The 27,426-nt window shown below is 67.4% G+C and overlaps 2 protein-coding genes across 3 annotated transcripts; one reads left to right on the top strand and one right to left on the bottom strand.

Annotated features, from left to right (window-relative positions):
* Positions 1-7: 7 nt before the first annotated feature.
* On the top strand, positions 8-18,510 carry STK11 (serine/threonine kinase 11). The gene is made up of 10 exons (XM_046685041.1): positions 8-581; positions 9,492-9,575; positions 10,345-10,434; positions 11,148-11,280; positions 11,361-11,497; positions 12,318-12,445; positions 14,727-14,784; positions 15,077-15,270; positions 17,500-17,722; positions 18,376-18,510. The coding sequence occupies exons 1-9, from the start codon at positions 292-294 to the stop codon at positions 17,700-17,702; spliced, it is 1,317 nt and encodes a 438-aa protein (XP_046540997.1). The 5' UTR covers positions 8-291; the 3' UTR covers positions 17,703-17,722; positions 18,376-18,510.
* Positions 18,511-19,042: 532 nt separating this feature from the next.
* Positions 19,043-27,420, bottom strand: CBARP (CACN subunit beta associated regulatory protein). Of its 2 annotated transcripts, XM_046685035.1 has the most exons (11): positions 27,415-27,420; positions 26,648-26,842; positions 25,629-25,745; positions 25,411-25,550; positions 25,144-25,208; positions 24,664-24,808; positions 24,303-24,474; positions 23,937-24,074; positions 23,544-23,736; positions 22,177-22,360; positions 19,043-21,245 (listed from the first exon to the last, which is right to left on the bottom strand). In XM_046685035.1, exons 3-11 carry the CDS (start codon positions 25,722-25,724, stop codon positions 20,150-20,152), a joined length of 2,229 nt encoding a protein of 742 aa, XP_046540991.1. In that variant the 5' UTR covers positions 25,725-25,745; positions 26,648-26,842; positions 27,415-27,420; the 3' UTR covers positions 19,043-20,149. The 2 variants fall into 2 exon arrangements, with proteins under 2 accessions (XP_046540991.1, XP_046540990.1); XM_046685034.1 differs by lacking the exon at positions 26,648-26,842.
* Between the last annotated feature and the right edge of the window lie 6 nt (positions 27,421-27,426).

Here is a 27,426-nt window from a genome sequence, read left to right as displayed (position 1 = left end):
CCCCAGGGCCCTCGTGGACGCGCCCGAGCGACCGGAGCTGCGAGGCCGGGCGGCAGCCGCACCGTCGGGGCCCGGGCCCCGCACCAGGCGCGCCTCGGGAACTCTCGTCTAGGACAATCGTTTCTTTTTCGAAGAAGGCTTTTTCTTTTTTCTTTTGCGTTTTTGTTGACTTTTTTTGTCTTTTCTGGAGAAGGGAATTTTGGGGAGGAAGGGGGAACAAGAGAAAGAAGCGCACCCCCCCTCCCCGACACCCCGGGACTTGAGGAAGAGGAGGAAAGCCCGGGGTCCAGGATGGATGTGGCGGACCCGCAGCAGCTGGGCATGTTCACGGAGGGCGAGCTGATGTCCGTGGGCATGGACACGTTCATCCACCGCATCGACTCCACCGAGGTCATCTACCAGCCCCGGCGCAAGCGGGCCAAGCTCATCGGCAAGTACCTGATGGGGGACCTGCTGGGCGAGGGCTCCTACGGCAAGGTGAAGGAGGTGCTGGACTCAGAGACGCTGTGCAGGCGGGCCGTCAAGATCCTCAAGAAGAAGAAGTTGCGGAGGATCCCCAACGGGGAGGCCAACGTCAAGAAGTGAGTGCGGGCTTCCTGGGCCGGGCGGCCGGGGCCTCTGCTCGCCCTCCCTCCTCTGTCTTCCTTCCTTCTTTCCTACCTCTTCCCTCCTTTCTTTCCTCTTCTTTCCCTCCCTTTCCTCCATTCTCCGCTTCCTTTAGGATCTGAGCTCACCAGCCAGCTCCTGAGTCCTCCCTGCCAGGGAAGGTGTCTTTGGAAACCTGCTGAAGTGTTTTCACAAAGTCGGGCCAGCTTGTTGGCCCCTTGGGCGTCCGTCTGTCCGTCTGTTTGGGGTCTTGGGCACCCAGGTCAAAGGCTGCCTCGGAAGCGGGGCGCGCCCCTCTTCCCCCTGGCCATCCTGGCTGTCCGGAGGACCTCGGTGCCGGTGGAACCAGCCGGTGTTTGGCCCTGAGAGCAGTGTTCACAGCCGGCCAGGGCCGCCGGCAGGCTTTGGGCACAGCGGGCGGCCGGCACTGGGGCCAGGCGGACGCGCTTGTTTATCCCGGCGGCGGCGGAGGGAAGCCCTGCGGTTGCCAAAAGTGATTGTTTGCACCGGCTTATCGGTCAGCAGGGGGCAACTTAGCTCTTTCTTGCCGGCCTGAGAGGTGACACTACACGCGTCCGTGACCTCAGGACCCTGGCAAACTTTTTAAACAAACTTTTTCGGGCGCCCGTCTGCCCCAGGCATCCCGGCGGGGTCAGGGGCGGGGTCAGGGGCCGCGTGCAGGAGTCGCCCCAAGGACGGGGCCAGGGGTGGGGCGAGCCCCGCCTCTGTTCCTCTTGCCAGTTTCAGGAGGGGGCCCCTTATCGCTGCCACCCCAGGGGACGCCGCCCTGCGGCCGAGCTCCTCTCCCAGCCTCCTGTTTCCAGGAAGGGGTTTATCTAACGGGTCTGGCTGGCGGCAGGACTGACTTATGACCTTGGACGGTCCGCAGGCTCGCCAGGCCCATCCTGGGAAGTGCTGCCCGGGATCCGCTTTCACCTGCCTCCTTTCCGCCCGGCCTTCCGCCCATCTTGGCCGCTGGAGCTGGGCCGGTTCTCTCGCCCTGGGACAGCCCGGGGTGCTGACGTTGGGGATGGAGCGAGCACTGAAGCTTGGCAGAGCGGGCTTGTCTCACGGTGGGCCTGACTGGCAGGGTGGGCGGTGTTCCAGTGTGGACTCGTCAGTCTCTGTGCCCTCAGCCTGTGGACAGTGGGAGGAGGCATGGCAGGGCGCCCCACGCCCCTCGGTTAGTTCTGTGCTGGTCTCTTTCCTGTGAGGTGGAGGTTGGGTGGCAGCCACCAACACCTGGGGGTGGACTCAGGCCCAGGGACGCCTCACCAGAGTCAGATCTCCACTCGGCTGCTGGCTTGTCATTAAGCCGAGCACGTGGGGTGAGGTGGCCCTCGGGCTGCCTGTTTGCCACTGCTGAGGGTGGGGGACAGTGAGCACCTGCGTCCTGGGTGCTGACCCCCGAGGCAGACCCCCCTCCCGCTCGCCAGTCCTGTCCTTGTTTTCCTGGCTCCTCCTGGGCTTCTTGTTCCCGTCTGTCCCAGGCGCAGGGTGCTGGTGTCTGCCTGTCTGACCAAGCCTTCCTGCATGGAGTCGGCCCAGGTCCATCGAGGCGTTGTGCTGCGGTGGCACCCCAGGCCCCAGCCTCTTGGGAGCAGCGCCCAAGGGAGGAGGGGTTCCCGGACTTCCGTCCACGGGCCCGGGTTCCAGCACTGATTGGTCATGCGGCTGGAGGCACCGAAGCCCAGCCTACTGGCCACCTGGAGGCTTCAGGTGTAAACCCGTCCAGGGCAGCGACTGGTGCAGCAGCGTTCAGCGGGTCCCCGGTTGCCCACAGACCCCGTGCCGTGGAGGGGCGGGGCGAGGCGCCCAGCACCCACCTTAGCCAAGGCCTGGTGTGCATGCATGCCTGAGATGCAGTTTGGCTTGGACAAATGCACACGCCCAAGGTCAGGTTAGAGGACACTTCACCACCCCGAAGAGTCCCCTCCTGCTCCATGGGGACATGTGACCGGACCTGACTGCAGGGTCACAGAGCGCTGGGTCCCAGCCCCTGGTTTCCTCAATGGTCAGCTGAGGTTCCCAGAGCTTGTGGGGCCTCACGGCGTGCAGTGTCTGTCGAGAACTGAAGGGGAAACTGAGGCCAGGGAGGTAGCGTGGTTGGCAGGCCCCGTGCCGGATTTCATCAGCTCCCCTGGATGTGTGGGGGCTATGCCTTTCGGAGCCTCCCTGGGAGTGCAGGGCTGCCCGGCCGGCTGCCCACCTGCCCTCGGCGTCTGGCCCGAGGACCTGCTGGGGCTGCGGCCATGGGACAGAACCCCCCCACCCCCACCCCGCACCTCCTGGCTCTGGCGCTGCCCCGGGCACCACATCGAAGTGCTCCGCCCTGGCGGCTCTGGGCTGGGGAAGGGGTGTCCCCTCCCAGGCCCGAGATTCCTGCTCCTGGGCCGGCCTGGCTGCAGCCACCCGCAGGGAAAAAGGCTCCTTTGTCTGCGAAAGGCTTAATAAACTCGAGTCCACTCGCCTCTCCATGGGTAAAGTGTCCAGAACCTTCCCCGCCAGCCTCAGGAGTCCTCCCGTGCCAAGGGGAGGCTTCTCCTGGGGCGGTGTTTGCCTGTGGTGCTCTCCTGCCGGGAGGCTGCCACAGGTCTGCGCTCGCCCCCTGCCCTGAGAAACTCCTGTGTTCTCGTCGTAAAGCAAGGAAGTTCCAAAGAGCATCAAGAAGTCAGGAAAGTCACCCACAGTCTCGGTACCCACGTGTCTTGGCACATTTCCTTCAAGGCTTTTTTAATGTGTGTTGTTAACCCATCCAAGCCGTTTCTAATGAAAAACGAAACTCCCCTAAGGACCATTCTTAGGAAATAAGTTGTATCGACCTGTTTTTCCGACAGGCAGTAGGGTCGCACGGACCCAGCCCGCCCAGGCCACAAGAGCGGGTGGTGGGGGCCCCCTGGCGCCGTCCTCTGGGGCCGGGGTGACCTGCTGCCGCGTGTCCTGCCCGCGGGGTTTGTGCAGCTGTGGGCAGCGAGGCGCTCATTCCCCTTTTTACCGCCACCCGCTGCCTGCTGGGCCCCGGAAGGCGGCGGGACATGGGTTCAGTGCCGCGGGCCGCGCACAGCAGGCGTTGGGCCGGTGAGCGGAAGGCCGTGTCCTCGGGCTCCGTACCCGGGACAGCCCGAGTTTCCTACACTTCTCACAGTTCACAAGACACTGTCCTTTTGGGACTTTTTTCATTAATTGTTTAGTAACATAAAAGTCGGTCTCTGTTCACAGCCACAGCAAACTGTGGGGTGGTCTGCGGTGCCCCTGCCCCAGGCCGGGGTGTCGACATGTTGCTGCCGGGCGTGGCCCGCCCTGTGCCCATCGGTGCCACGTCGTGTGACCAGGGCGAGGCGTTTGAAGGGTGTGTCGGCAGAAGTGGAGTTTCTGGGTCAGAGGGAGCGAGCGGGGCATTTGATAAGCTGTGTTGAGCCCGCGGTCCCCACGCCTGTCCGGCCCATGCCTCATCACAGGTCTTGTCCTGGGTTGAGAGTCCTTTCTGGCATGTGCCCGCCGTCCATGTTCGGGAGGCGACATAGGGGACATGCTGGGCCACACGGGCCACTCCCTTCGCCTGGGCGTCCCACGGCCCCCGGGAGCGCTGGCCGTCAGCCCCTCTGTGCTGCCGGGCCCTGGGCAGCGGCGGCGGTTCTGACGGGCTCTGGTCCCCAGGCTGGGCTTGGCAAGGCCGGGCGGCCCTGCGGTGATTGGCGGCTTCTTGGACCTGGATGGTGGATGGTTGGGATTTTCACAGTATCCTGGACTTTGTCGGCTCTTGTTCCCGTCCCAAGCGGCCTCCACAAGGTCCCGGCCTCTGCGGGGCACCTGCCCCCCTTGGTGCTGGAAGGATTCTGCCATGAGCCCAGGCTGGCCGGCCGCCAAGGGTGGTGGCAGGAGGGTGAGGTTTGTCCCCGCGGCTTGCCCGCACCGTGCGTCCTGGTGGCGGCCCTGGCAGAGGGCTGAGTGTGAGAGGCAGTGGGAGCGCAGGGACGCGCAGGCTCCTCGCCCGTTTGTGTGTCAAAATCACGACCGAAGGGCCTTCGTCCCGAGTGCAGCACGCGGCTCAGCTGGAGTGGATTCTTTCAGCAGCTTTATTGAAATGTAATTTACGTAGCATAAAATCCCGGTATTAATGTGTAATTCAGTGAGATTTAATAGTGTCACACATCGTGAGAACTTCCCCATGCCTATCTCCAGAACATCCCATCACCCCAAAAGCAATCCTGTCCCGTCAGCATCACCCCCCCCCCCTCCCCAGCCCCTGGCCCCCACGAGCCCGCTCTCTGTCTGTGGATCTGCCTGTTCTGGACGTTTCACGTCAATGGGATCACACGCCGTGTGTCCTTCTGTGTCTGCTTCTCTCCCTGAGCGTCGTGTGTTCGGGTCCGTCCCTGTGTAGCCATGTCAGGGCCTCACTCTTCTTCACGGCTGCGTCGTGTTCCAGTGTGTGGGTGGACACGTGTGTTTGTCCATTCACCCATGGGTGGATACTCGGGCCGTGTCCACCTAACGCCTGTTCGGAACTGTGCTGCTGGGAACGCGGGCGTGCAAGTGTTGGTGTTGAACTGTGCCCTTAGTGACTTTCCCTTCGTCTTAGTCTCCTATCTGGGCCTCTGGGGCCCTGGCCACGTTGAGCTTTGTCAGCAGAGGGGCTGAGCGGAAGGGGATCTTGCTCGCTGTCCCTCTCCCAGAGCCGCCGTCGGCCCCTGGCTGCCCCTCAGGAGCCTGCGTCCGGGGCAGGGGTCCCCGTCTCCCCCAGTCTGTCCCCGTGTGACCGTGGTGCTCCACTGGCTTTCTGGCTCTGGCTGTTCCGTTTCTCTTCCGGTTAATCAACTAGTCGGCTGAGCGTCCCCTCTGCTTGGGCAGCGCTCGCCCCGGAAGGCGCAGCCTCCACGCCGGCTTCCTGCATCTGGGGCCCCAGCTCCTTCCTTTGCCCGAAGCACTGGTTTCCTGTTCGTTTCCTGGCCGCAGACATAACTTGCAGGAGACACAGAAAGTGCAGAGAAGGTGACAGAAACTCCCCGGCTGGCTCGGGGCAGCGTGTCGGCATGTCATCCCGGGTGCAGGGCGTGTGGAGCGTGACTCCAGTTGCCTGTCTCCACCGCCGTCTGCACAGCTGACCCTCTGCACGGTCCCCTGCCCGTCTCATAGTGCTTGACATCGTGGCCGTTCTTTCCTGGGTGAGTAGCGTGGCTTCCGTGGTTCCGGGGTGCTTCGGTCCCGGGTGGTTGAACACAGGAAAGAACGGTCAGGCTCGCCCCGTGGTTGCGCCTCCCTAGTGGCAGTCACAGCGGGGACCTCTTTTTAATGCATCCTTTGTTGATGTCACACTGGAGCGTGGAGCTGTCTGCTCGCTGGGAAAGGGCGCTGTCGACTGCTGCCAGGTGGCGTGAGGGTGCTGGCTGCTCTGGCTGGGACAGCACGTCTGTTGGCGGGCTTGGCCGACGGCCATGGGCAGACGAGGCTCAGCCCAGTTATCTGGGGACATAGGAGTGCATGGCCGTGGGGCCGTCCTCTTGCCAGTGAAGACCTGAGGTGAGAGCCCCCAGACTCCTCCGCCTGCGACAGGGGTCCCGACTCACAGAGCAGCCACGTGGTTTTGTTGGTGGTCCGTGTCGGAGTTCAGAGACATGTCTCCAGGCTTAGCCGGTCAGAGGCCCCCTGCTGAGGTGGCCTCGAGTTGGCTGGACGTGTGAAGGGGCTCCCTGTCTCTGCACACGGGTGCCTTGTTGCATTGAAAGTCCCTGGAGTGGTCTCGTGGGATGAAGAGAGACAGTGCCCGGGGGGTTTCCAGGGCTGGGAAGGTGTGCCGGCCGGTTGGGGAGCGCTCGGTTCATGGAGCTGCCGTTGGTCAACCTGACGTGTGGGAGAGTCTGGTTGCCATGCCGGTCTCTGTGCCGACTAGTCCTACTCCCGGGTGCGGTCCCAGGAAGCCAGAGCTTGGGGGTGGGGCTCTGTGGCCGATCCCTCCGTCCCCTGGGCATGCCGGGCTAGCTGATTGAGCTCGCATCCTGCCTGGATGCCCTTCTCTGGGCTTGTCTCACTCCTGTGCCTTCACGAAAACCGCCCTGGCTGCAGACCCTGTGGCAGGCGCCCGCGCAGCTGCCTCCCGGCCCTAGCCACTGGCCCCACGCTGGCCAGGCACTTGGCGGGTGCTTACCTACCTGCCTGGGTGGAGGGAAGGTGCCAGACAGTGGTCTCTGAGGGAAGTTCTGCACCCGTCCCTGGGACACCTGGCCCTGGGACACCTGTGAGGAGTTGCTTTGCACCTGCTTCTGGGGCATCTGTACCTGGGACACCTGCACTGGGACACCTTAGAGGAGCTGGCTCTGCTCCTGCACCTGAGGCATCTGCACCTGGGACACCTGCACTGGGACACCTGGCCCTGGGACACCGGTGAGGAGTTGCTTTGCACCTGCTTCTGGGGCGTCTGTACCTGGAACACCCGCACCGGAGACACCTTAGAGGAGCTGGCTCTGCTCCTGCACCTGAGGCATTTGCACCTGGGACACCTGAGAGGAGCCGGCTCCACTCCTCCACCTGGGACACCTGCACTGGGACACCTGAGAGGACCTGGCTCCACTCCTCCACCTGGGACACCTGCATTGGCACACCTGTGAGGAGCCGGCTCTGCACCTGCACTCGAACACCTGTGAGGAGCCGGCTCCACTCCTGCACCTGAGGCATCTGCCCCTGGGACACCTGCACTGGGACACCTGTGAGGAGCCGGCTCCACTCCCGGAAAGGTCTTTCACATGTGTGAGCGAGTGCTGGGACCTGGGGACCAGCACTGGGGTGGAGCTGGCGAGGTCCAGGGGGGACCTGCCAGGGGTCGGGAGGGGCTCAGAGGCAAAGAGGGTGGACATTCCGATCCTTTACAACACAGTCTCACCTGAGCGGGCCTGCCCCCTGGGGACACCAGGCGACGCCTGGGGACATCTGTGGTTGTCACACTGGGGATGGTCCTGGCATCGAGTAGGGGTGGGAGTCAGGGATGCTGCTCAACCCCCCACAGCGCCCAGGACCGCCCCCCACAGAGAGAGGCCTGGTTCCAGTGTCAGCAGTGCCGAGGGGGAGAGACTCTGCATTAAATGATTAGAGGAAAAATTGAGTCGGATCCCTGCTCGCAGTGGACACCAGAATAAACCCCCGATAGTCAGATAGCATAAAGTAGGGTACCCCCAGCGTCTCTGAGCCCCTCCTCTCTGCCTCCCACTCAGCGAGTGGATTTGCATGTGGGCAGCATCCTGGGACCTCAGTGGCCAGGGGTCAAGGAGAACCACGAAATGGTGGGAAAGTCATTGGCAGATCCCTGCTGTGCTGAGGGGCCCTCTGGGGGGCGGTGCGGGGCGTCAGCGGGCTCGTGGGGAAGCAGCTGAGGGCTGGGCCTCGTCCCCAAGTGGGGGCCTTCTCTGCTCTGGGTCTTGGGTGTGGGGGCTACACAGGAATGCAGTGCTGGGGGCCGCTCCTCTCAGAGGCTGTGTCGGCGCCGGGCCGGGATGCTGTGTGGCAGCAGCCCTACCTGGTCCTGGACGTCATGGCCTGTGGAGGCGGCCCCTGGGAGGGTGGGCGCTGTGGGGGGCACAGGATTCACACACTGGGGAGGGGGCAGGAAGGGCTTTCTGGAAGAGGCGGCCTTCACACATAGCTCGGACAGTGAGAGGAATGGGACCCGAGTCTGAGGGGCCATGGGCTGAGGGTCCCCTCCTCTGCCCAGCTGTTCCTGTGTTTCGTGCTGGGCTTCTGGTGAGGACTTTCGAAAGGTCTCTTTTGAGATGTTGTTCACGTGCCGTACACTTCAGCCTGACGTACATTCATGTTGTGCAACCAGCATTGCTGTGCAGTTCCAGAACGTCCCATCACCCCGAAAGCAGCCCCACCCCCTCCCCAGCGTCTGGCACCCGTGAGCCCGCTCTCTGGATCGGCCTGTTCGGGACGTTTCACATCAATGGGGTCGCACACCGTGTGTCCTTCTGTGTCTGCTTCTCTCCCTGAGCGTCGTGTGTTCAAAGTTGTCCGTCCACGTGCACCCGTGTCAGGGCCTCGCCCCTTTCACGGCTGCGTAATAGTGCAGCGTGTGGGTGGACACGTCATGTTTCTACTTCCACTATTGATGGACACTTGGGCTGTTTCCCCTTGGGGCTTCCGTGAGAGTGCGCGTACAGGTGTCTGTGGGCGTGTTTCCAGTTCTCCCCGTGCGTACGTGGAGCAGAATTGCTGGGTCAGCTGGTAACTGTGTTCGGTCTCCTGAGGAGCTGCTGACTGGAGGGCCCCTCTCCTGCGTGGGCTGTTTGGAGAGAGAGAGCATTGGAAGGCCGTCTGCAGAGTGGCAGCACTGGGCTGACCCTTTTCCTAGGCCGCGGGCTGCGTCAGGGCCAGGTGGACGGGTGTCCCGGTGGCCATCTGGTGGGGCCAGTAGGGCCGCTTTCTCCCTGGGCTGTTCCCGGAGCAGCTGTCCATCCCGCAGGGCCCGGGGTGCTGGGGACAGGAAGGGAGCCCTTGGAGACGCTCCGGCCGTGGCGCACTGCCAGGGAGGGACATGGGAGGCTGGGGGGATGCGCGGCCTGGCCTTGCTGTGTGACCAGCCCCGCCTCCCACACACGGTGGACGCTCCCACTGCTGTCCCGGTGCTGCTGTCGCCGTGTCTCTCATGAAACAACACCTTTCACGCTCAGTGAAGATGAGGACAGAGCGTCGGGTCACCGTGTCCTCATCCGAGCCCCTCAGCTTGGGGAGCACCTGGTGCTGTCACTTGTGGACCGGCACATGCAGAAAGGCCAGCAGCGCAGCCTCCCAGCCCTCCTGGTGCCCACCCGCCGCCGAGCCTGCGGGTTTTGTCACCAGGTGGAGCGCGCGGCCGTGCCCCGGCGGGGTCAGCTGACACTCTGTCCTCTCTGCAGGGAGATCCAGCTGCTGAGGAGGTTACGGCATAGGAACGTCATCCAGCTGGTGGACGTGCTGTACAACGAAGAGAAGCAGAAGATATATCCTCTCGGGGCCGGGCGTGCTGGGGTGGCCGAGTGCCCGCCCTGCGCTCGGGGCGGGGCCACTGCCCTGACCTGACCCAGCGGGCGCTCCTGGCGGCAGACAGCAACCGGGGCGAGCGCCGCTTGTGGGCCGTCAGTGGGGCAGCCCGGTGGGCCCTTCCTGGCGTGGGTGGTCCGCCACAGTTGGCTTGTCCCAGCCACTGCCCGCGGGTATGGCCATGAACCACCCACATGTGTTTTTCCAGTTAGTCCAGAGTTAACCCACGGGCCCTCATGTCCCCCGACCTGCTCTTGTGTGTGTGCTGGACCTCCTGGCGCCCGGTGCCCTGGAGTGGGGGTCTGGGGCTGGAAGAAAGACTGCCCCGGCCTTGGGCTGGGTGGCCCTGTGTTTGGGGGGCTGCATGGTGGGCGTGCTCCCTGCCTTTGGTGTTGAGGCCTTTCCTGTCGTGGTGGCACCTAGTGGGTGGGAAGCGTGTCATTCTGCAGAATGTCACGTTGGGAGTGTCCTTGGCCGAGCCCTTCACTGCTGGGGACAGGCGCTGTCTGGGGGCGCGGCCCTGGCTGGCTCCGGCTCCAGGAAGCGGGTGGGGGCCCCGGGTCCCGTCAAGGAGCCAGTGTCCTTCTGCAGAGGTACCTGTCCGTGACCTGCTGGGCAGAGTCAAGGGGTCCCAGCACAAGGCTCCTCTCCACGTGGGTCTTGGGGCCGCCCCCCTTTCTGGGCCTCCTCCCCACCGTCCCACCCGCGCTGGCTTCCTTAGCGTGCCACGTATATGGTGATGGAGTACTGCGTGTGCGGCATGCAGGAGATGCTGGACAGCGTGCCCGAGCGGCGCTTCCCCACGTGCCAGGCCCACGGGTGAGCGCACCACTGGCCGGCCTGCCCCTCCCTCCTGCCGCCCCCACAAGCCCCAGGCTTCCAGGACCCAGCCCCCTGATGGGCAGACAGCTATTTCTGATTATCAGCAAAAGGAAAGCTCCAGTGTGTTTTCAAACTGCAAGCTCTGGGGCCTGGTTTGCAGAAGCCCTGGCCGACAGCCCCGGCAGCTACTCTCTGCACACCTTCCTGCCCCAGTGTGCCCACTTCCCTCAGCTTTGGGACCTCCTGGTCCGTGGGAAGCCCCTGAAGGCAGCCTGTGCTGTTGCAGGCTCACTGGCCCTCCTGGGAAGTCACAGCCCCTTCCCTTTCCTGCAGCACCAGCTGGCCCGTGGCATGAGGGGAAGGGAGGCTCCATGGCTGGGTCCAGGCCAGAGTGATCGGAGGGGGCAGCATATCCCTTGGGCTGATGAGGGGTGCTAAGGAGGGCTGCCCTGGCTGGGGAGGCAGCTTGGGGCCAGGGCGCTCCTTTGCCCTCCCAGGTGGCTAGGTGGGAGTGACCCAGCCCTCATGGGCCTAGGAGCAGCTCTGCCTGACCAGTGGCCCCTCTGGTCCCCTGATGGGCTGCCTGTCTTGTCATGTCTATTTGCCCGGCTCTGACGGCTCCTGGGCTGTGGCCTCCTGTGCCTAGTTCTGCTGGGTTACCCCTGGCAGCCTTGGTGCCGAGGGGGACCCGACAGACGCCGTGCCTGCAGGTACTTCTGCCAGCTTGTGGATGGCCTGGAGTACCTGCACAGCCAGGGCATTGTGCACAAGGACATCAAGCCGGGCAACCTGCTGCTCACCACCAGCGGCACGCTCAAGATCTCCGACCTGGGCGTGGCCGAGGTAGGTGCCCGGCCCTTGGGCCCTGGTTGGGGGGGTTGTCCCCAAGGCCTCGCCCTGAGGGCCGCCTGGCACTGCTGCAGGCCCTGCACCCGTTTGCTGAGGACGACACCTGCCGGACGAGCCAGGGCTCCCCGGCATTCCAGCCGCCCGAGATCGCCAATGGCCTGGACACCTTCTCTGGCTTCAAGGTGGACATCTGGTCAGCTGGGGTCACGCTGTAAGTGCCTAGTCCCCTGCTCTGCCCGAGAAGGCCTCTCCTTTGCCCAACATGGCCCAGCACCCTGCCCCTCCCAGCAGGTCCCCCAGACCTGCCCCTGCCCCCCAGCGCCTCTGGGCGGCCGGAGCATGTGAGAGGCCCTGGAACCAGGGTTAGGAACCCCTGTGGGTAGGAGTGGAGGGGCTGCCTTCTGGGTCCTGGGGTCAAGACCCATGGGGACGCACAGCCCACCCTAGTTGTCCTGCCTTCGTTCTCAATGGTTTGCACATGGGCCTCATTCATTGTTTTGAGGCGAGTGTTTCTGTCCCAACGCTTTATGGTAAGAATTCCCAAACACGGCAAGTTGAGTGTTGCTGGCCAGCTGCCATGTACCCTCCCCCCCAAATCTGCCACGTTCTTCTATCTGTCCGTCTGTCCACGGTCACTTCCCCGAGCACTTGAGCATGAGCAGCTTTGAGTGGGCTCAGTGTGCTCCGGGACCCTCATTACTCCTGAGGTCAGGCTGACGCTGCAGAGCTGGGTAGCGCAGGCCCCATCAGTCCAGAACCCTCCGTCCTGCCCCAGTGCCAGGGCAGCCACCGGCTGGGTCGTCTCATTTCATTTTACTGAGAGAGAATTCACGTACCATAACCCGCCGTCTAACACGTACCGTCCAGGGGCTTTCAGTATTCTGGAGTGGTGTAGACACTGCCCCACCTGTTCCGGAACGAGCCCGCCCCCCCGACACGAGCCTCACGGGTTAGGGTGGCTAAGGCTGGTTCTAGGCCGGGGCTGCGGGAGAAGCCCCCACCGACCACTCTCTCTCCTCGCCCGGGCGAAGCTACAACATCACGACGGGCCTGTACCCGTTCGAAGGGGACAACATCTACAAGTTGTTTGAGAACATCGGGAAGGGGGACTACACCATCCCGGGCGACTGCGGCCCTCCGCTCTCGGACCTGCTGAGAGGTGAGGCCCTCAGACACGACTGCCATGCCCTGGGGGTGGAGGGGGGTGGCTGCCAGTGAGTGATGGGCGTCCTGCGGTTTTTCTGCCAATCACTGGCCTCTCGAGAGCTGGGTCTCCTCAGTGCAGCCCCCGTCCCTCTGGCGTGTCCCTGCTCTGCAGGGGTGGGGAGCAGCTGTGGAGGGCCAACCCCACGGGGCTGAGTCGGGAAAGGGCTCGCTGGCCCCCTTGGGCTCCAACGCTTACTTTGGACCTTTGTTCCACCTTGTCTGACCCCACTTCCCCCGGAGGGAAACAGCAGCCTGGACCCCAGCCCACCTGCTGGGTCAAGGTTTCCTGCTGCCATGGGTCTGGTCCCACAGGTCTCTTCCTGCTGCATTTCCTGGGCTGTGCAGCAGGTGGCACTGTCTGTCCATGCCAATGGTCTTTCTAGGTGTGGCTAGTCCAGGCTTGGGGCCTGCCCAGGTGGGGCCCATCCCAGGTGGGGCCTGTCCAGATGCGCCCTGTCCAGGTGGGGCCTCTCCAGGTTTGCACCGGGCAGTGCTCAGCATCTGGGCTCGTGTAACTGGCAGCTGAAGAAGTGGGTTCCTGGTCCCAAGTAGCTGCAGACACATCTCAGTTTCCTGATAACAAGTCAAGCTGGTCTCACGTTTGAGTTGAAATTCAAGTGAAATAAAGCTACAGTTGGGCTCATCTCCAGTGCTCGGCGGCCCGTGTGGCCCAGTCCTCTGAGCGAGTACCTCCACCTCCTCCTCACCCGGGCCTGCGTTGGTAGCTGCCCCGGGACCCTCAAGACAGGTAGCCAGGCGCTGGGCAGGCAGCCTGGTTATTCTTGGAGCGTGGGAAGCAGCCCGGCCTGTTTCCACGGGAGCTGCGGCCCAGCCGGCTCCCTCAGACCGGCCTTCTCCCTGTCCCGACTGGACAGGACCCCCGTGCTCAGGGGGGCTTGGAGCCTCCCCCGCCCCCTGCCCCTGAGGGCTGTCCGTTCCCAGGTCTCGCTTTGCAGGGTGGTGACAGAGGTCGTGCTGGGCTCCTCGCCCCTCCAGGCCCTGGGTGGTTGGCGTTCTTCTAAGTGAAGCTGTCTTTACTCATGTCTGAGACGAGGGTCATCACAGCCCCTGCTGTCGTTGAGCCTTGAGTTGGCCCCACATGGGGCTGAGGGACGGCCAAGGGCGTCCCTGTCTCTGTCCCCAGATACGGTGGGGCAAGTCCTCGCTTCCTCTCGACGTTTCCCTGAGGCCGAGCTGGCTGGTCTGGTGGTCTCGACTCCCCCGGGCAGCAGTGGGGTCTGCCTCAGGCCTCTGCGCAGCCAGTCCTGCGTGCAGGCTCTTCCTCGGCCAGGGTGGGTGGGCCGCCTCCCGAGCTGCTTTGGCACTGCCGGCCTGAGAACTTGGCACTCAGAGCCGGGGGCCCCTCCCCGCCCCTAGCAGCGAGGCCACGGCCCCGATCTTTCCTCCCCTCCTGCACCCCTCAGACCTTCTGCCCTTTGAGCCCAGATCCCAAAATTGCTGCTGGCTTCCTGGGAACAAAGCCGCCTTCCCGCACGCAGTATTCAGCGCTCCAGGAGCTGCGGCGCCCTCTCCTCCGCGTGATGTGTGAGGCATGGCTGGCAGCTGCTCTGCCTGCCCACAGGAGGCGGTCGGAGCCGGGAGTGCGGGCTCCAGGGTGCCTCGCAGCCCTGCATGTGGGCTTGCGCCTCAGGCCAGTGCCGCCCCAGCCAGCCTGGGGGGACTCGCCCCTCCGAGTGTCCTGGGGGACCTGCCCCGGTGCTGGGTGAGGACCCTTGCAGGAGCACCCGCAGCATCACCCTGGCAGCCTCTGATTCTCTCCTGCTGCCGTCTCGGGCCTCAGGGTCCTGGCCGGAATCACCAGGCGCCCGCAGAGGCCCCACGAGCTTCATCTCCCTGGGGCGTGTGCACAGTGTGGCATCCTTGGGTGGGAATAGTCTGTCCTCCAGCGTCGTCCCAGGCTTTGTTGTGTCCCACCATGAGGCTGCATGCACCTTGGGGCCTGGACGGCCCCTCGAGTGGTGACAGAGCCGTGGGCCCATGTGCCCTGTGTTCACACACCCACAGGCTCAGCGTCTTTGCCCTCACACCCCAGCGCTCTGGCCAGCCTTTCTTGTAGAGGCCAGGCCCTGGGTGGGGGCCCCTCAGAGCACTCTGAGCTCGGGGTTCTGGTCATATGTACCGGTCCCTGCTCCCTGGGGTCCTCTGGGCACAGGCGGGCTGGGGCTGTTTGCCTGGTGCTGACCCGCCCCTCCCCGTGCCGGTCTCCCCATCAGGGATGCTGGAGTACGAGCCGGCCAAGAGGTTCTCCATACAGCAGATCCGGCAGCACAGGTGAGGGGTGCCCGTCCCAGCACAGGAGGGGCCGGTGCAGGGGCCAGCTCAGCGCTGGCCACACTCCCATGTTGGGGCCTGGACAGCCTGGCAGGCCGTGGCAGTGGGAGCGGGACGGTCTGGGGTGCAGGGCCTGTGCTGTCTCGTCTCTGCGCCTCCCTCCCTGCCTGCGCCCGTTCCGCAGTAGGAAGATGGTTGGGCCCTGGGGTCCGCAGGCGCCCCGGTCCAGAGGACGGGGCCCAGGTAGGGGGCTGGGTGAGTCCCTGGCCGGCCTGACTTGCTGATTCTGCAGCTGGTTCCGGAAGAAGCACCCACCAGCTGAGGAGCCAGTGCCCATCCCGCCTAGCGCGGACTGCAAGGACCGCTGGCGCGGCATGACGGTGGTGCCGTACTTGGAGGACCTGCACGGCTGCGCTGCCGACGCGGACGAGGACCTCTTTGACGTCGAGGATGACATCATCTACACTCAGGACTTCACGGTGCCCGGTGAGTCAGCGGCTTTGCACCCCGGCCTCGATGTTCACCTGCGGTGGTGGCAGAGCCTACATCCCTGACGTCCCCGAGCCCTTGGGGCAGGTCCGTTCACACCAGTGTCAACCCCGGGCCCAACGCTGACAACAAGGGGCTGCCGAGGGGGCACGGTTGGCCAGGGGCAGGGCTGGCACCCCCTCCCCCACAGGCGCAGGTGGGGACCTGGAGGGTGGAGGCCGCCCGGGGCTGGCCCTTGCGTCCTGGGGAGTGCGCCCATGTCCCACGCGCGGTGTGAGATGGGGGCAGCCCCCTGATGGCTCCGAGGGTCCGGTGGCCCTCGTGGTGGCGGCTGCCCGCCCTGACGCCCTGGCCTTGCTTCCCCAGGTGGCGAGGAGGCGTCTGAGGCAGGGCTTAGAGAGGAGGCGGGCGCATGGAAGAGCCCGTGCTCAGAACTTTCTGGAGAGGAGGCTGAGGCCAGGGGCGTGGAGGAGCTCGAGGCTATAGTATAGCTCCCTGCCCGCTCTGCCTCGCCCTTGAGGCCCGCTGGCGCCTCCGCAGGCCTCCCCCTGCCCCACGCCCTGCCCCGAGGCGTGGTGGTTCCTCTGTTCCGGGGCTGGCCCAGCGTCATAAAGGTCTGCCCCGCGAGTGTGTGGTGACGCTTCCTCTGCTCCCCTGCTCGTGGCGGCTGCAGGCTCCTGCTGTGGGAAGGGGTGGTGTGTGGGCTGTCCCACGGGCAGTGGGCCCCTGGGCCACGACACTGGGCACACAGCTGTCTGTGGCAGATGCCAGCGTCTCCACATCCCACTCTGTGGGGGCAGGGTCAGCTGGGAGCTGGTGTCCCGGGCCCAGAGTCACTATGGCCACAGTCCAGTCGTGGGTTCAAGGCCTCCTGGAGCCTCTGTCCCCTCCACGGAGCAGGAATGAGGCATCCTGTCTTTCAGAAGCACGGGGGCTCTGCCACAGGTGCTGGTGTGACTGTCGCTGGCAGGGGGGCTGCTGTCCTGGTAAGGCCAAGCGAGGACCCTACTGGGTCCCCAGGGCCTCACCAGCCACCGATCGCACGCCGTCCCTGGCTCACGGGCGTCCCTTGGCCCGTGAGAGGCCAGGGCTGCCGTTGTTGCAGCCCCGTGATGGAGGGCTCACCTGAGAGGGCTCTCCGGGTCTGAGCCACGTTTCCCAGCTGGGAACGTCCCCTGTGCCAGAAGTGGGACAGTCCCACTGCGAGGTCAGGCAGCCGTGTTTCTAACCTGCACGCAGGTCGGCCCGGGCCATGGTGGGGCCTGGACCTTCACTCTGGTCTCCGCTGTGTGGGCACGCAGAGGCTCTCAGCTGCTCGCCCCCCACTGTCCCCACCAGGGTCCTGCCGCCACCCCCGAGAGCTGGGCCTGGGCCGGGGTGAGCGTGGTCGGTGGCCAACAGCCCCGAGCCTTGGGGGCGAGTGGGGCAGACCCCTGCCAATGGCTGCCCTCTCCTGCACTGTCTGCTGAGGGCAGCTGGGCCCCATGCCCTCCCCCTTCAGAGCAGGGCGCCGACCCGCCGCGCGTTCACTCCATTGGGAGCCCTGAGCAACGCTTCTTGTGTGCATGCGGGCAGGCTCGCAGCAAGTTCAAGAAGCTGCCGAGGCAGGCACCTGACACCCTGGGTGCAGCGAGGGTCTCAAGTCACAGAGATGGGCTGGAGGCGGTGGCCACGCTCCCTACACCCCTCCCCGCCCCTCAGAGGGGCCACAGAGCTTGGCAGGCGTGCAGTCTTGGCCCGAGGCCCTGAGATGCCAGTGAGCAAGCACAGGCAGCCGGCCCAGGACGGGGCACGGTGGGCCCCAGGCGCCGGTCTCTTCGTCCCGCGCCCGTGTGGGAGCCGAGCTGGGCTTTTCGGGAGACTCGAGTCTCACACCCCGGCCCCAGCCCAGCCCTGCCTGCATCCCATGGGGCCCAATGAGGTCAGGCCTCTGCACAGGTGAGAAGCTGGGGCTCAGGGCGCCCCGGGACCCTGGTTCTTCACCGTGTGGTGGGCGGAGGGTGAGCAGGGCAGCCCAGGCCCCTGATGCAGACCCCAGCTCACCCTGACAGACAGGCAGCATGGGCTGGGCCCCCGCCCTGGCTGGCCAGCTCTGCCTCTCCCTGTGAGGGCCCTGCAGACAGGCCCTGGGAGGGTGGACAGGTGGTGGCGGAGCCCCAGGAGCAGGGCGGCCTGGGGGCGTTGGGCTCAGGCCTGGGGTCAGCCCGCTTGCCCTCTCCCTCCTAGGACAGGTCCCAGAGGAGGAGGCCGGTCAGAACGGACAGAGCCGGGGCCTGCCCAAGGCCCTGTGCATGAACGGCACGGAGTCGGCCCAGCTGAGCACCAAATCGAAGGCGGAGCGCCGCGCCAGTGCTGCCTCCAACCCTGCCCGCAAGCCCTGCTCTGCCAGCAGCAAGATCCGCCGGCTGTCGGCCTGCAAGCAGCAGTGAGTGCGGCTGTGTGCCCGCAGGTGAGATGCCGCGGGGCTGGTGGGAAGGGCTGCCCGCCACAGCTGGGTCTGTGCTCGCTGCTGTCGGGGTCTGGGTTAAGAGTGGAGGAGGTCACTTTCTGTAGGACACTGGCCACTCGGCCAGAGGGCGGGGCCCCTCACACCAGCAGCCTGTCCTGCAGAACCGAGGGGCTCACCCTCCCCAGCTCAGGGCAGCTTCAGGGTGGGATGGTGCTGGACGGGGGTGGAGGCAGTGGTGATGGAGGCAGGAGGCGAGGAGGCCAGAAGGGCTGGGGTGGGCTGGGGGGTGGGGGAGGGGGGGCGGTGTCCTCCCACCTCTGCCTGCCGCTGTTCAGGAGAGGGAATTGGGCCCCAGAGGGTCTGGAGGGCCTGAGGCTGCCGCCCTGCCCGCCGCATCCCCGCTCCTGGAGCAGCCCCTAGGCGCCCGCCGCGCTGAGCTTGGAGGGAGGCCTCTGCTGGCCGCGGGAGGGAGACCGACAGGGTGGCCTTCGAGTCAGTGCAGCCTTCCCTGGCCTCTCGGGATCCTCTACAGCCCTTCGTGACTGGGCCTCAGTTCCCTGTGCGACTCGTGGGCCCCAGGGCGAGGCCTGCCACCCAGGGATGCAGAGCGCGTTGCCAGTGCAGGAGTGACCCCCTTCTGTCCCCACCTGCAGCCTGTCTCCAGGAGCCCCAGCCAGGTGCCAAGGCCCAGGTCCTCCTCAGTCTTCCCGCCAGCTGCTGGCCCGCCGCCTAGGAAGGCCGTCATGCCCTCCCTGGGGACCACCTCGGGAATCCAGGGGTCCTGGAGGGCGGCGCTGGGGGACAGCAGGGACTGGGGTCTGGCCCTCCCTCGCAGCCAATGGACACGGCCCACGTTGACTTTGCAATCCTGTGCTGAGCCCCTCCCCCGGCCGGGAGGAGGGTGAGGGCCCGGCGGGGGCCTGGAAGCCTCGCCACGCACTTTACGTCCAGACTACTGGTTCCCGCCGCCCCCCTTCTCCGAGGGGCCACGGAGTGCCTCGGGCCGAGTGATGTGTTCCGACGCACCCAGCCCCGCCGGAGCCAGGCAAAGAGCAGGCCTGTCCACCGGGATGCATGCCCAGCGCCCGGGGAGCCAGCGGCCACCTCGTTTTCGTTTGGTTCCTTTTTCCTTTTTTTTTTCTTTTTTAAGAAAAAATAAAACAGGTGGATTTGAGTTGTGGTTGTGAGGGGTATTTGGGAATCGCCGGATGGCAGGGCGCGCCGTCAGGCGGGCGCTGAGTCTGCGCCTGGGGGACCCTGTGACCCACAGCCCGGCTGGCCGCGGCCTGCAGGCTTGGCCGGTGGCGCGGTGGCAGCTGGGCCTCCGCCGCGGGGCTGCCTTTGGGCACGCCCGGCCTGCTGCCCTCCTGGGCGACCCGGCCCCCCGAAGCTCCGCCCCAGGGCCTGCCGGCAGGACCCCGGCCCTCTTCCCCCGAGGCTGCGCGCTCCCGGGTCCCCAGAGAAGAGCCGGAGCGAGCCAGCGTGCGCAGTGACATTTATAACCAACCAGAGAATGGGACACGACGGACGGACAGACGGCGCGGAGCTCGGGCGGGCGGGGCCGCCCCATCTTTTGGCAATAAATAAAGCTTGGGAAACTTGAACCGGCCGCTGGGTTGTGTGAGTCTCGGGACCGGCGGCTCTTTGGACGGCGGCCCGCTCGCATGCGGAGGGCGGGCGCGGGGGCGCGGGCGGGCGGGCGGGGCGGCGGCGGGCACGGTTATTGCTCGGAGGGGGCGCGGACTGCCGCGAGCACGCGCCGCGGTGAGGTAAACGGCTCCGGGGCTTTGGGGGGCTGGCAGCCACGGCCTCCAGCCAACCTCCCACCCGGCGGCCGGCGCGCTCCTCGCGGATGCTCAGCGCCCCGCGGGACTCCTCGTGGACTCCAGCGCGTGCAGACCACACGCACGTCGAGGCTCAGTTGGCCCTGGGAGGGCCGCTCTGCGCATGCGCCTCGCGCCCTCGGACTGGTCTGGCCCTTGCGGGTGCAGGCCCTGCACATGCGCCTCCTGTGTCTGTGCGCTTGAGACGTGGTGCGGTACGCACGGTGGCCCCCGCCACCATCCAGAGGCCGCTGTCTGTGGCCAAGGGCAGTTGAACGTGGTCCTCAGGAGCCCAAGGGCAATCTGCCACGCTTCCTCCAGTCGAGTTGGGGTCCTCGAGCCTCGCGACGCCCCACGCACCAAGCCTCGTGCCTGGAAGGGACTGTGCGCATGCGCACCTGGGGGCGGCGCGGCGACCTCGTCGCGAGGATGTGCGCCTGCGCATCTGGGCGGGCGCGGTCGTCCGGGACAGCGCGCGCATGCGCAGGGCCCCGCCACCGGGGTCCCAGCGCACGTGCGCCGGGCGTCGTGCCCCAGGTGTGTCCCGCCGCGGGGGCCCCGCGCGGCGTCGGCGAAGCTGACAAGTGGGCGCAGGGCGCGGGGCTTAGGCTGGGCTGTGGTCGGGGGACGTGGGCGCGGCGGCGGCCAGCGCGGGGACCGCGGCGACGGGTTGCACGAGGCGCGGCAGGAAGAGTCTGTCTTCCAGGCCCGCCGCCAGTTTGTCCAGCAGCGCGCCCGGGGGCGTGGCGCACAGGCCCGAGCCTGGGCAGCCGCCGCCGGGCTCCTCCTCGATGGCGGGGATGGCGGGGGCGGCAGAGGCGGCCGGGTCGTCCGCGCGGCCGTCGGGCGGGCAGTCGACGCTGTCTCCGCGGCGCAGGGGCGCGCGCGTGGGCCGGGGGTCGGCGCCGGGCGGGCCGGTGGTCGCGGCGCGCGCCCCAGGGTCGCTGTGCTGCCGGCCGCGCTGCGTCCACTGTTTGCGCGCGTGCGGATGCGCGCGTGCGCGGTGGCGCGCGGCGGCGGGGGGCGCGTCGTCGAAGTGCGGGTCGTGGCGCAGGAACTCGTGGAAGAGCGCGTCCGTCTTCTCGTCGATGCTGTAGTCGCGGCGCGGGGCGCGGCGGGGCCAGGCGCGCGGGCTGCGGGGCCGGGCGGGCGCCTCCGGGGGCGCCTCGGGGGCGGAGGTCGGGGCCACCTCGAAGCTGCTGCCCACTGTGGCCACGCGGCCGGCGCTGGTGAAGGAGGAGCGCTTCTCGGAGGCGCTGGGCGGCCCGTCGTCGCCCGCGCCGCGGCCCTCGATGCTGGCGTAGCCGCTGTCCATCTGCAGCAGCTTGCGCGGCCCGCCCGCCTCGACGTCCGCAGGCCGCGGCGTGGGCGGCGGCGAGGGCGGCGGGAAGGCGGGCGCGGCGCCCCCGGAGCCCGAGCTGTCGCCGCTGCGCACGGAGTCACGGTCGTTGCCGCTGCTGCTGTGGTCCGAGGCGGCGGCCGCGTGCAGCTCGAGCGAGGCGCGGAGGCTCCAGATGTCGTGGTAGATGGTCTGGGTCTGCTCCGGCCCCGCGTCCCGCTCGCCATCCGACTCCAGCTGCTGCTGCTGCTGCTGCTGCTCAGGCCCCGCGCCGCCGCCGCCGCCGCCGCCGCCGCCGCACTCCGGTGGGGACTCGGGGCTCGCTCCTCCCGCGGCGCCCGCCTCCTCCGCCGCCTCTAACCTGCAAGCCAGGCGGCGGCCATCAGAAGGCTGTGCGCGCGTCCCCCCCCCTGCATCTGCTCCGCGGCCACCCCGCCTCTGGGTCGGGGAGGGTGGGCACGGGTGGAAACTCTCCGGGCTTGACTCGGCCTTGTGATAAGTTTTTGAAAATGCTGTCTTTTTTTGCAGGAGATGGTTTTTGGATAAACTTTGAACCCTCCTGACACCTGCTTTTCAACTAGGGCGTGTCTTAAGGTGTCTAAGGGAAACACAGGCTGGCGCTGAAGTGGCTGGCCCCTGAGGCCAGGGTTAACCTCTCCTTGGGAGCCGTCTCAGCGTGGGAGGAGGTGGCCTGGGAGGACTGGACCACATGGAGTCCAAGTTGAGGTTCATTTCATGCCCCATCTTGGATTGATAAGGAACCAGGCAGACCATACACAGAAGGCTGAAGTGCCCCACCCCACTGACGTGGGCCCACAGCTTCAGAACAGTTGCCCTTGGGCTGGGGGGCGGGGAGCGGGCTGCTAGCAAAAGTGATGACAGCAGTTTCCGAGAAGGGGCTGTCCAGACCTCAAGAGCAGGGGCAGGCAGGAGGGGACCTGGGGCCACGGCACAGCCCTTTAGAACGTGGACCCCACCAGGAAGCGGCAGGACCCTGCTGGGCACACACCCCCAGTGGCCCTGCTGGGGAGGCATCTGGCCTTAGGGACCCTGGGGCCATCCCGGGCCCTGCCCGCCCCCCTACCCTTACCCAGTCTCCCCCTGCCGCCGCCTCTGGTCCGTGCTGGAGAGGTGGCCCCAGCCAGGCAGCCTCTGGGGGGGACGGTGGAGCCGGAGGGACAAAACCGCCTGTCTGCAGGGCGGGGTGGGCGCTCCCTGGGCCTCCTAGGGGGAAAGGGGTAGGGCGGGAGCCCACGGGTCCAGCCCTAACACTTCTATCTACTGAAAAATACCTGCCAAGAGTGGGGGGCGGGCTGGTGGGGCTGGCCAGAAAGGGGCGGGGGGGCGGGAAGGCCACGGCGTCGCCCGCGCTGGCGATGTACTGGATAAAATCCACTGGGGGGGCATCTGCGTCCTCCTGCTCCGTGCTCTCGCTGGCTGCCCGCTGCCGCTGGAAGTGGTGCCGCTTTGGGGAGCCTGTGCGGAGGAAGGCCGGCCAGCAGTCAGCCCGCCAGGGCCCTCCCAGCCCCGGGCTTAGCCAGGTGCCTGTGCACCCTGCTGTGTGGATGGAGAAACCGAGGCACAGAGAGCAGAAGGGCCAGAACCAAGGAGCTCAGAGGCCTGGGCAAATGAGTGAGTTGGAGTGAGGTACCAAGCTGCCCACAGTGGCCTTGGCAGACAGGTGTGGCTGGAGGAGCAGGGCCTTGCCCTGGACACCCGGTGGCAGAAGCCAGAAGTCATGGGAGAGGCAGGGACAGGCTCCTGGGGGGCCAGTGAGGGGGAGAGGAGAGTCGCTCTACTGCCAGCACCACCCACGCCGTGGGTCCCCTGGCCAGCGGCCAGGACCCTGGGACGGAGGCCTGGGAAGAGCCTGGGTGGGGAGGACAGACACCCCGCAAACAGGTTCTGGGTACTTCTGCGTCTGCATCTGACTATAATCAGCCTTAGGAATCGCAGGCTCCGTCCTGGCTCCCACAAGGCAGGCGACAGGCCTCCCCTCCCTGGCCAGGAGCACCCCAGCCAGAGCTGACTGCCCGCCCTGTGCCGGAAGGAGCCGGGCCCCAGCAGTGGAGCGAGGTCAATGGCCACTCGCCATCTGTTTCCATCCCCTCTCCCGGCTCGGAGACCAGTCACCTGCCCCACAGGCGGCCCCCTGCAGCCTGGCCCCACTGGGTCCCTTGAGTGGGTTACGGCTGTCGGTGCCCACCGCTCAGGCAGCCACCTCCCTCCCCACGCACGGCCCTGCTGGGGGCTGAAGATGAAGCAGCCTCGTGGCCAGAGGTTTGCAGAATTGCAGGGCTACTGTCGTTAGCCCACAGTGGGGCACACTGGGGCCCACGGGTCAAGCGGACCCCAACCTGTTGTAATCAAGTGCTGTTGGTACACGACCCCACGTTTACACGCCGTCGCCAGCTGCTTCCACGCTGCCGCGGCCGACGAGCTGTCTGACCACAACGCCAAAATGCGCTTCTGTCTGCCGCCTCATACAAGTTGAGCCTGGGGCGCAGCGTGTGGCCCTACCAGCCGAGACCAGACCCTGGGCAAGATGCCCGCCGGCCAGCACAGGGCAGGCGCTGGGCCCCAGGAGAAGTGAGCTGTCCCATCCCTGCTGCAGGGCTGCGCCCTCCGGCCTCGCTCCCCACCAGGGGCCGTCGCTCACCTCTCGTGTCCAGACTGGACGCCCGCTGGCTGGGCTCCAGCTTCCACTTCTTGACCTTGAAGTAGGGGCTGGCCCCGTCTAGGCTGGCGTGGCGCCGCAGGCGGGTAAAGAACTGCAGGACTGGGCCGGCCTCCCCAGGCCCCGCTGCCGCCCCCGGCCCCGCGGGCTTGGCGCCCCTGGCACCCGAGTCCAGCTGGGAGGGAAGAGGGCCAGTCTCAGGCACGCAGGCCCCTGCTTGCTGCCCCAGGGCCGGCCCAGCCTGGGCCACGGCTTGGCATTATCGGGGCAGCTTTGGCTGGCTAGCTTCCCAGCGCCACCTCCCGTCACTCCAGGGGGTGGGGTGAGCAGGGGGCGACCCTAAGCCTGGGGACCGGGACAGGGAAGGGGGCTCACCGAGGGGCCTTCCCCAGAGTCGCTGGACACCGAGGGGCTGATCTCGAAGTCGGCAGGGCCCACGGCGGAGTTGTAGGGGTCACCTGGCAGGGCGGAGCTGGGGCCCACGGAGCGGCCAGTGAGGGCCTTCCCCGGGGGCTGTGGGACAGAGCCGGGGTGGGGGAGGAAGCAGTGACAGGTCAAAGAGCACGGGTGGGTGAGGGGGCATGCTAGGCCCGGCTGCCCGTGGTGCCCCCCAGCCGGGCCCCCTCCCCGCCCTAAGATGAGGAGCACAGCCGGCGGGACCGAGGGAAAGGGGCCACCCACCCGGTGGGGACAGGGGTGGGGTGGGGTGGGGTGGCCGGCCCGGCGAGCCCCCCATCTCACCTGGAATATGGCGAGGCTGGCCTTGGGGGTGGCCGTGGGGTGGGGGGTGGCAGCTGCACTGGCCTCGCCCGAGTCACACTCGTGGATGGTGACGATCTTGAGGGGTGGCAGGTGCAGGTGGGTGAGCCGGGCGTTCTTGAGGTGGTGGAAGTCCCCCTCCGTCAGGGTGTACCTGCGCCCAGCACGCCACCGTCACCTCGGACGGGCCCATCCCCCAGCCACGGCCCCCCACTCTCCCCGGCCCCATCGTCCCGTGCCAGGTCTCAGGGGCAGGGCAGGACCGGGCCCCCGGCAGAGGCCAGCCCGCCCGTGAGCCCCATCTGGGGTGGCACTCAGCCCCCGTGCCCCCGCACCCCCTCACCGGCGGCCCTTGTCATGTGTCTTCCGGCTCTGCTCAAACAGGGCGGCCTCGTTGAAGGACACGCGGCGGCCGGTGGAGCCGGTGGACAGGAAGCGCTCCGTCTCGGCATCCTGGCCCTCGGGGTCCTCCCCCCTGAAGTCAGGGTCTGCGAGGAGAGCCAAGAGAGGGTGGGCCCCGAGCGGGCCGCGCCGGGCGGGCTGCTGGGGGCTGGGTCGGGGACGGACCGCCGGGGACGGGAGGGGTGGGGGTGGGCACTCGCTCATCCGCTCACACACTCACTCGCTCGCTCAGCACGCGCCTGTGCGCACCTACGCGTGGGCGTTAAGGAAACAGAGATGAGTCGGAATCGAGCTGCGCCCAGTCTGGTGGGGGAGACAGACAGACACAGGTGGTCAGGCGGCCCGAGGGGGGCGGGCGGGCGGCTAAGGGTGGACGGGAGGCTGGGCAGGCAGGCGGGGTGGGGCCTGGACGGTGCCTCACCTGGGGCTGGGTGAGTGCCATTGTCCAGGTAGGTGGTGGTGGTCTTCTCTGCTTCCTCCACCGCTCTGGGGGGACAGCAGGAGAGCCGGTGGGCGCCAGGACCCAGGTGGCACCGCCCACGGGTCTGAGCTCCCAGAAGCCCACCTGCTCGGGTCCCACCCGTCCTCCCAAGCGTGTACACACCCGTTGCACTCGCACGGGTGTGCACCTGCTGCTCCAGCACGCAGGCCCCTCCCCCCCCCAGGCGGCGGGGGGCGGGGCCCGCACCTGTTGAGGCGCCGGTGGACCTCCCAGCAGCGCTTGCACAGGAGCAGCACGCCCGACAGCACCACCAGCGTGCCCCCAACGAACAGCGACATCACCACCACCAGCAGCACGTAGTTGTCCCGGATGGGGTCGGGCTCCGCCTGCGGGCGGCAGGGTCAGGGCAGGGCAGGGCGGGGGCTCAGGCCTCCCCACCCGCCCACCCCATCCCCCTCACTCACAGTGGGGCGGCTGGTGGTGTTGTCCCACGTCGTGGTCAGGGCAGCAGTGGTGGCCGTGGTGGTGGCGGCCGTGGCCATGGTGGCTGTGGGCTGCATTTCCAGGCTCGGAGGAGGGGCCTGGAGGGGCAAGGCTTGCTCAGCTCCAGCTCCTCCGTCCCGCGCCCCCTACGGCCTCCCCAGGAGCGGGAGCCCACCCAGGGCAGTGGCTGGCGAACAGATCGGGGGGAGCCCCGACTCAGCCCCCCTCAGGTCAGCGCCGAGCGCCGGGGCCTCCGTCTCCCCATCTGTAAAGGGGGGAGGTGCATGCACGTCAACTGCCTCCCCAGCCGGTGGGGCCGGCCCGGCAAGGTAGCGCGGGCCCAGAGCCCTGCCCAGGAAAGGGGAAGCGCCCCAGGGAGGAGTGGGGAAACTGAGGCCGTCAGCTCAGGCCTGCGGGGAGCCGGGGCGTCCCTGGGGCCGCCCCCCGCGGGCGGGGCGGAGCGCCCTGATCCCGGGTCACGGTCACGACTCCGGGAGGTAAAGATCCCCCCTCCGCCGAGTGCTAGTGGGAGCGGAGAGGCCAAAGAAGGCGCATCTGTTCCCAGCCCTGAAGAATCCGGTTCCCATGGCGACGAGCGGCGGGCCGAGCTGGGGGGGGGGGGGGTGCCCGGGGGCCGGGGGGGGGGGGGGGGGGGGGGGGGGGGGGGGGGGGGGGGGGGGGGGGGGAGGCCTCCTGCAGGACGGCGGGCCGCCCCGGGCGCAAGATGGCTGCGCCGCCTCCCCGCCGGTGCCCAGCGCGGCCGGCCTCCGCGCCTGCCTTCCGCCGGGGGAACGGAGGCCGGGGAGGGGCTCGGCCCTCGGGGAGGGGCTCCCGGGACGCTGCACCTGAGCGCCTCCCCGGAGCCCGGCTCCTCGCGGCGGGAAGGCCCGGGGGGCGCTCCGGAGTCTCCGGGAACAGAGCGCGGGGCCGGGGCGACCACCAGCCCTGCGTCGGCGGGGCGCGCGCGCGGTCCTTCCCGGGGGAAAGGGAAAGCCCGTACACAGGCTGCAGCGTCCCCAACGCTTTCGGGCTTTGACCCCACTCGACAGCGGGGCAAACTGAGGCCCAGAGAAGGGGGGGGCGCTCCCGGCGAAAGCCAAGTGTCCTCAGCGCTCCGGGTCAGGGGCTGGCCGCGGCTACCCCGGATCCTCGCGGGGAGGAGGCGCGCATATGTAGGTCGGGAAACGAGTACAGGCTGCAGGGGAGGAAGCAGGGACGATGACAGGCGAGCAGGAAAGATGGCAGGACACCGAGCAGGAAGAGAGGTGGGCTCTTGGGGGTGGGCGGGGACGGCAGCCGAGGGCGGAGGTTCCCCACGGGCCGGCCCCCGATCCAGCGAGGCCTCCCTCGGCTCCCAGAGCGAGCTCGCCACCGCGCCCAACCGCGCGGCCCCAACCGGCCCGGGGGCGGGGATGGCGAGCGAGGAGAGGCGGAGAGCCCGCCTCCGGGCGCATCGCGACCTCGGGCTAAGCCAGGAGGCGGAGACGCCATCGCCCTGGCTGGATCTCACGGCGGGGAAACTGAGGCCCGGGGAGGGCGTGGGCGGGGGGTCTCTCTCCCGGCCGCCGAGGGGGGATGCTGAGCCCCGCGGGTTGGCCCCCACGCCCGCCTCGCCTCTTCCGCTCGCTGCCTCCGGCCTCGCCGCCTCGCGGGGCGAGGCCGGGGGTCCCGAGCCAGAGAGGGTCCCGGAGCCGACCGCGCTCCCCGCCGCGCGCCCCGGGCCGCCCCCCGCCCGCCCCGCTGCAGCCCCGGGCCCGCCGCGCCTACCTCAGCGCCGGG

Source organism: Equus quagga, chromosome 14, assembly GCF_021613505.1.
Source record: "Equus quagga isolate Etosha38 chromosome 14, UCLA_HA_Equagga_1.0, whole genome shotgun sequence".
Lineage (NCBI taxonomy): Eukaryota > Metazoa > Chordata > Mammalia > Perissodactyla > Equidae > Equus > Equus quagga.
Note: the sequence above shows the minus strand (reverse complement) of the source record. Positions and strands in the feature narration are given on the sequence as shown.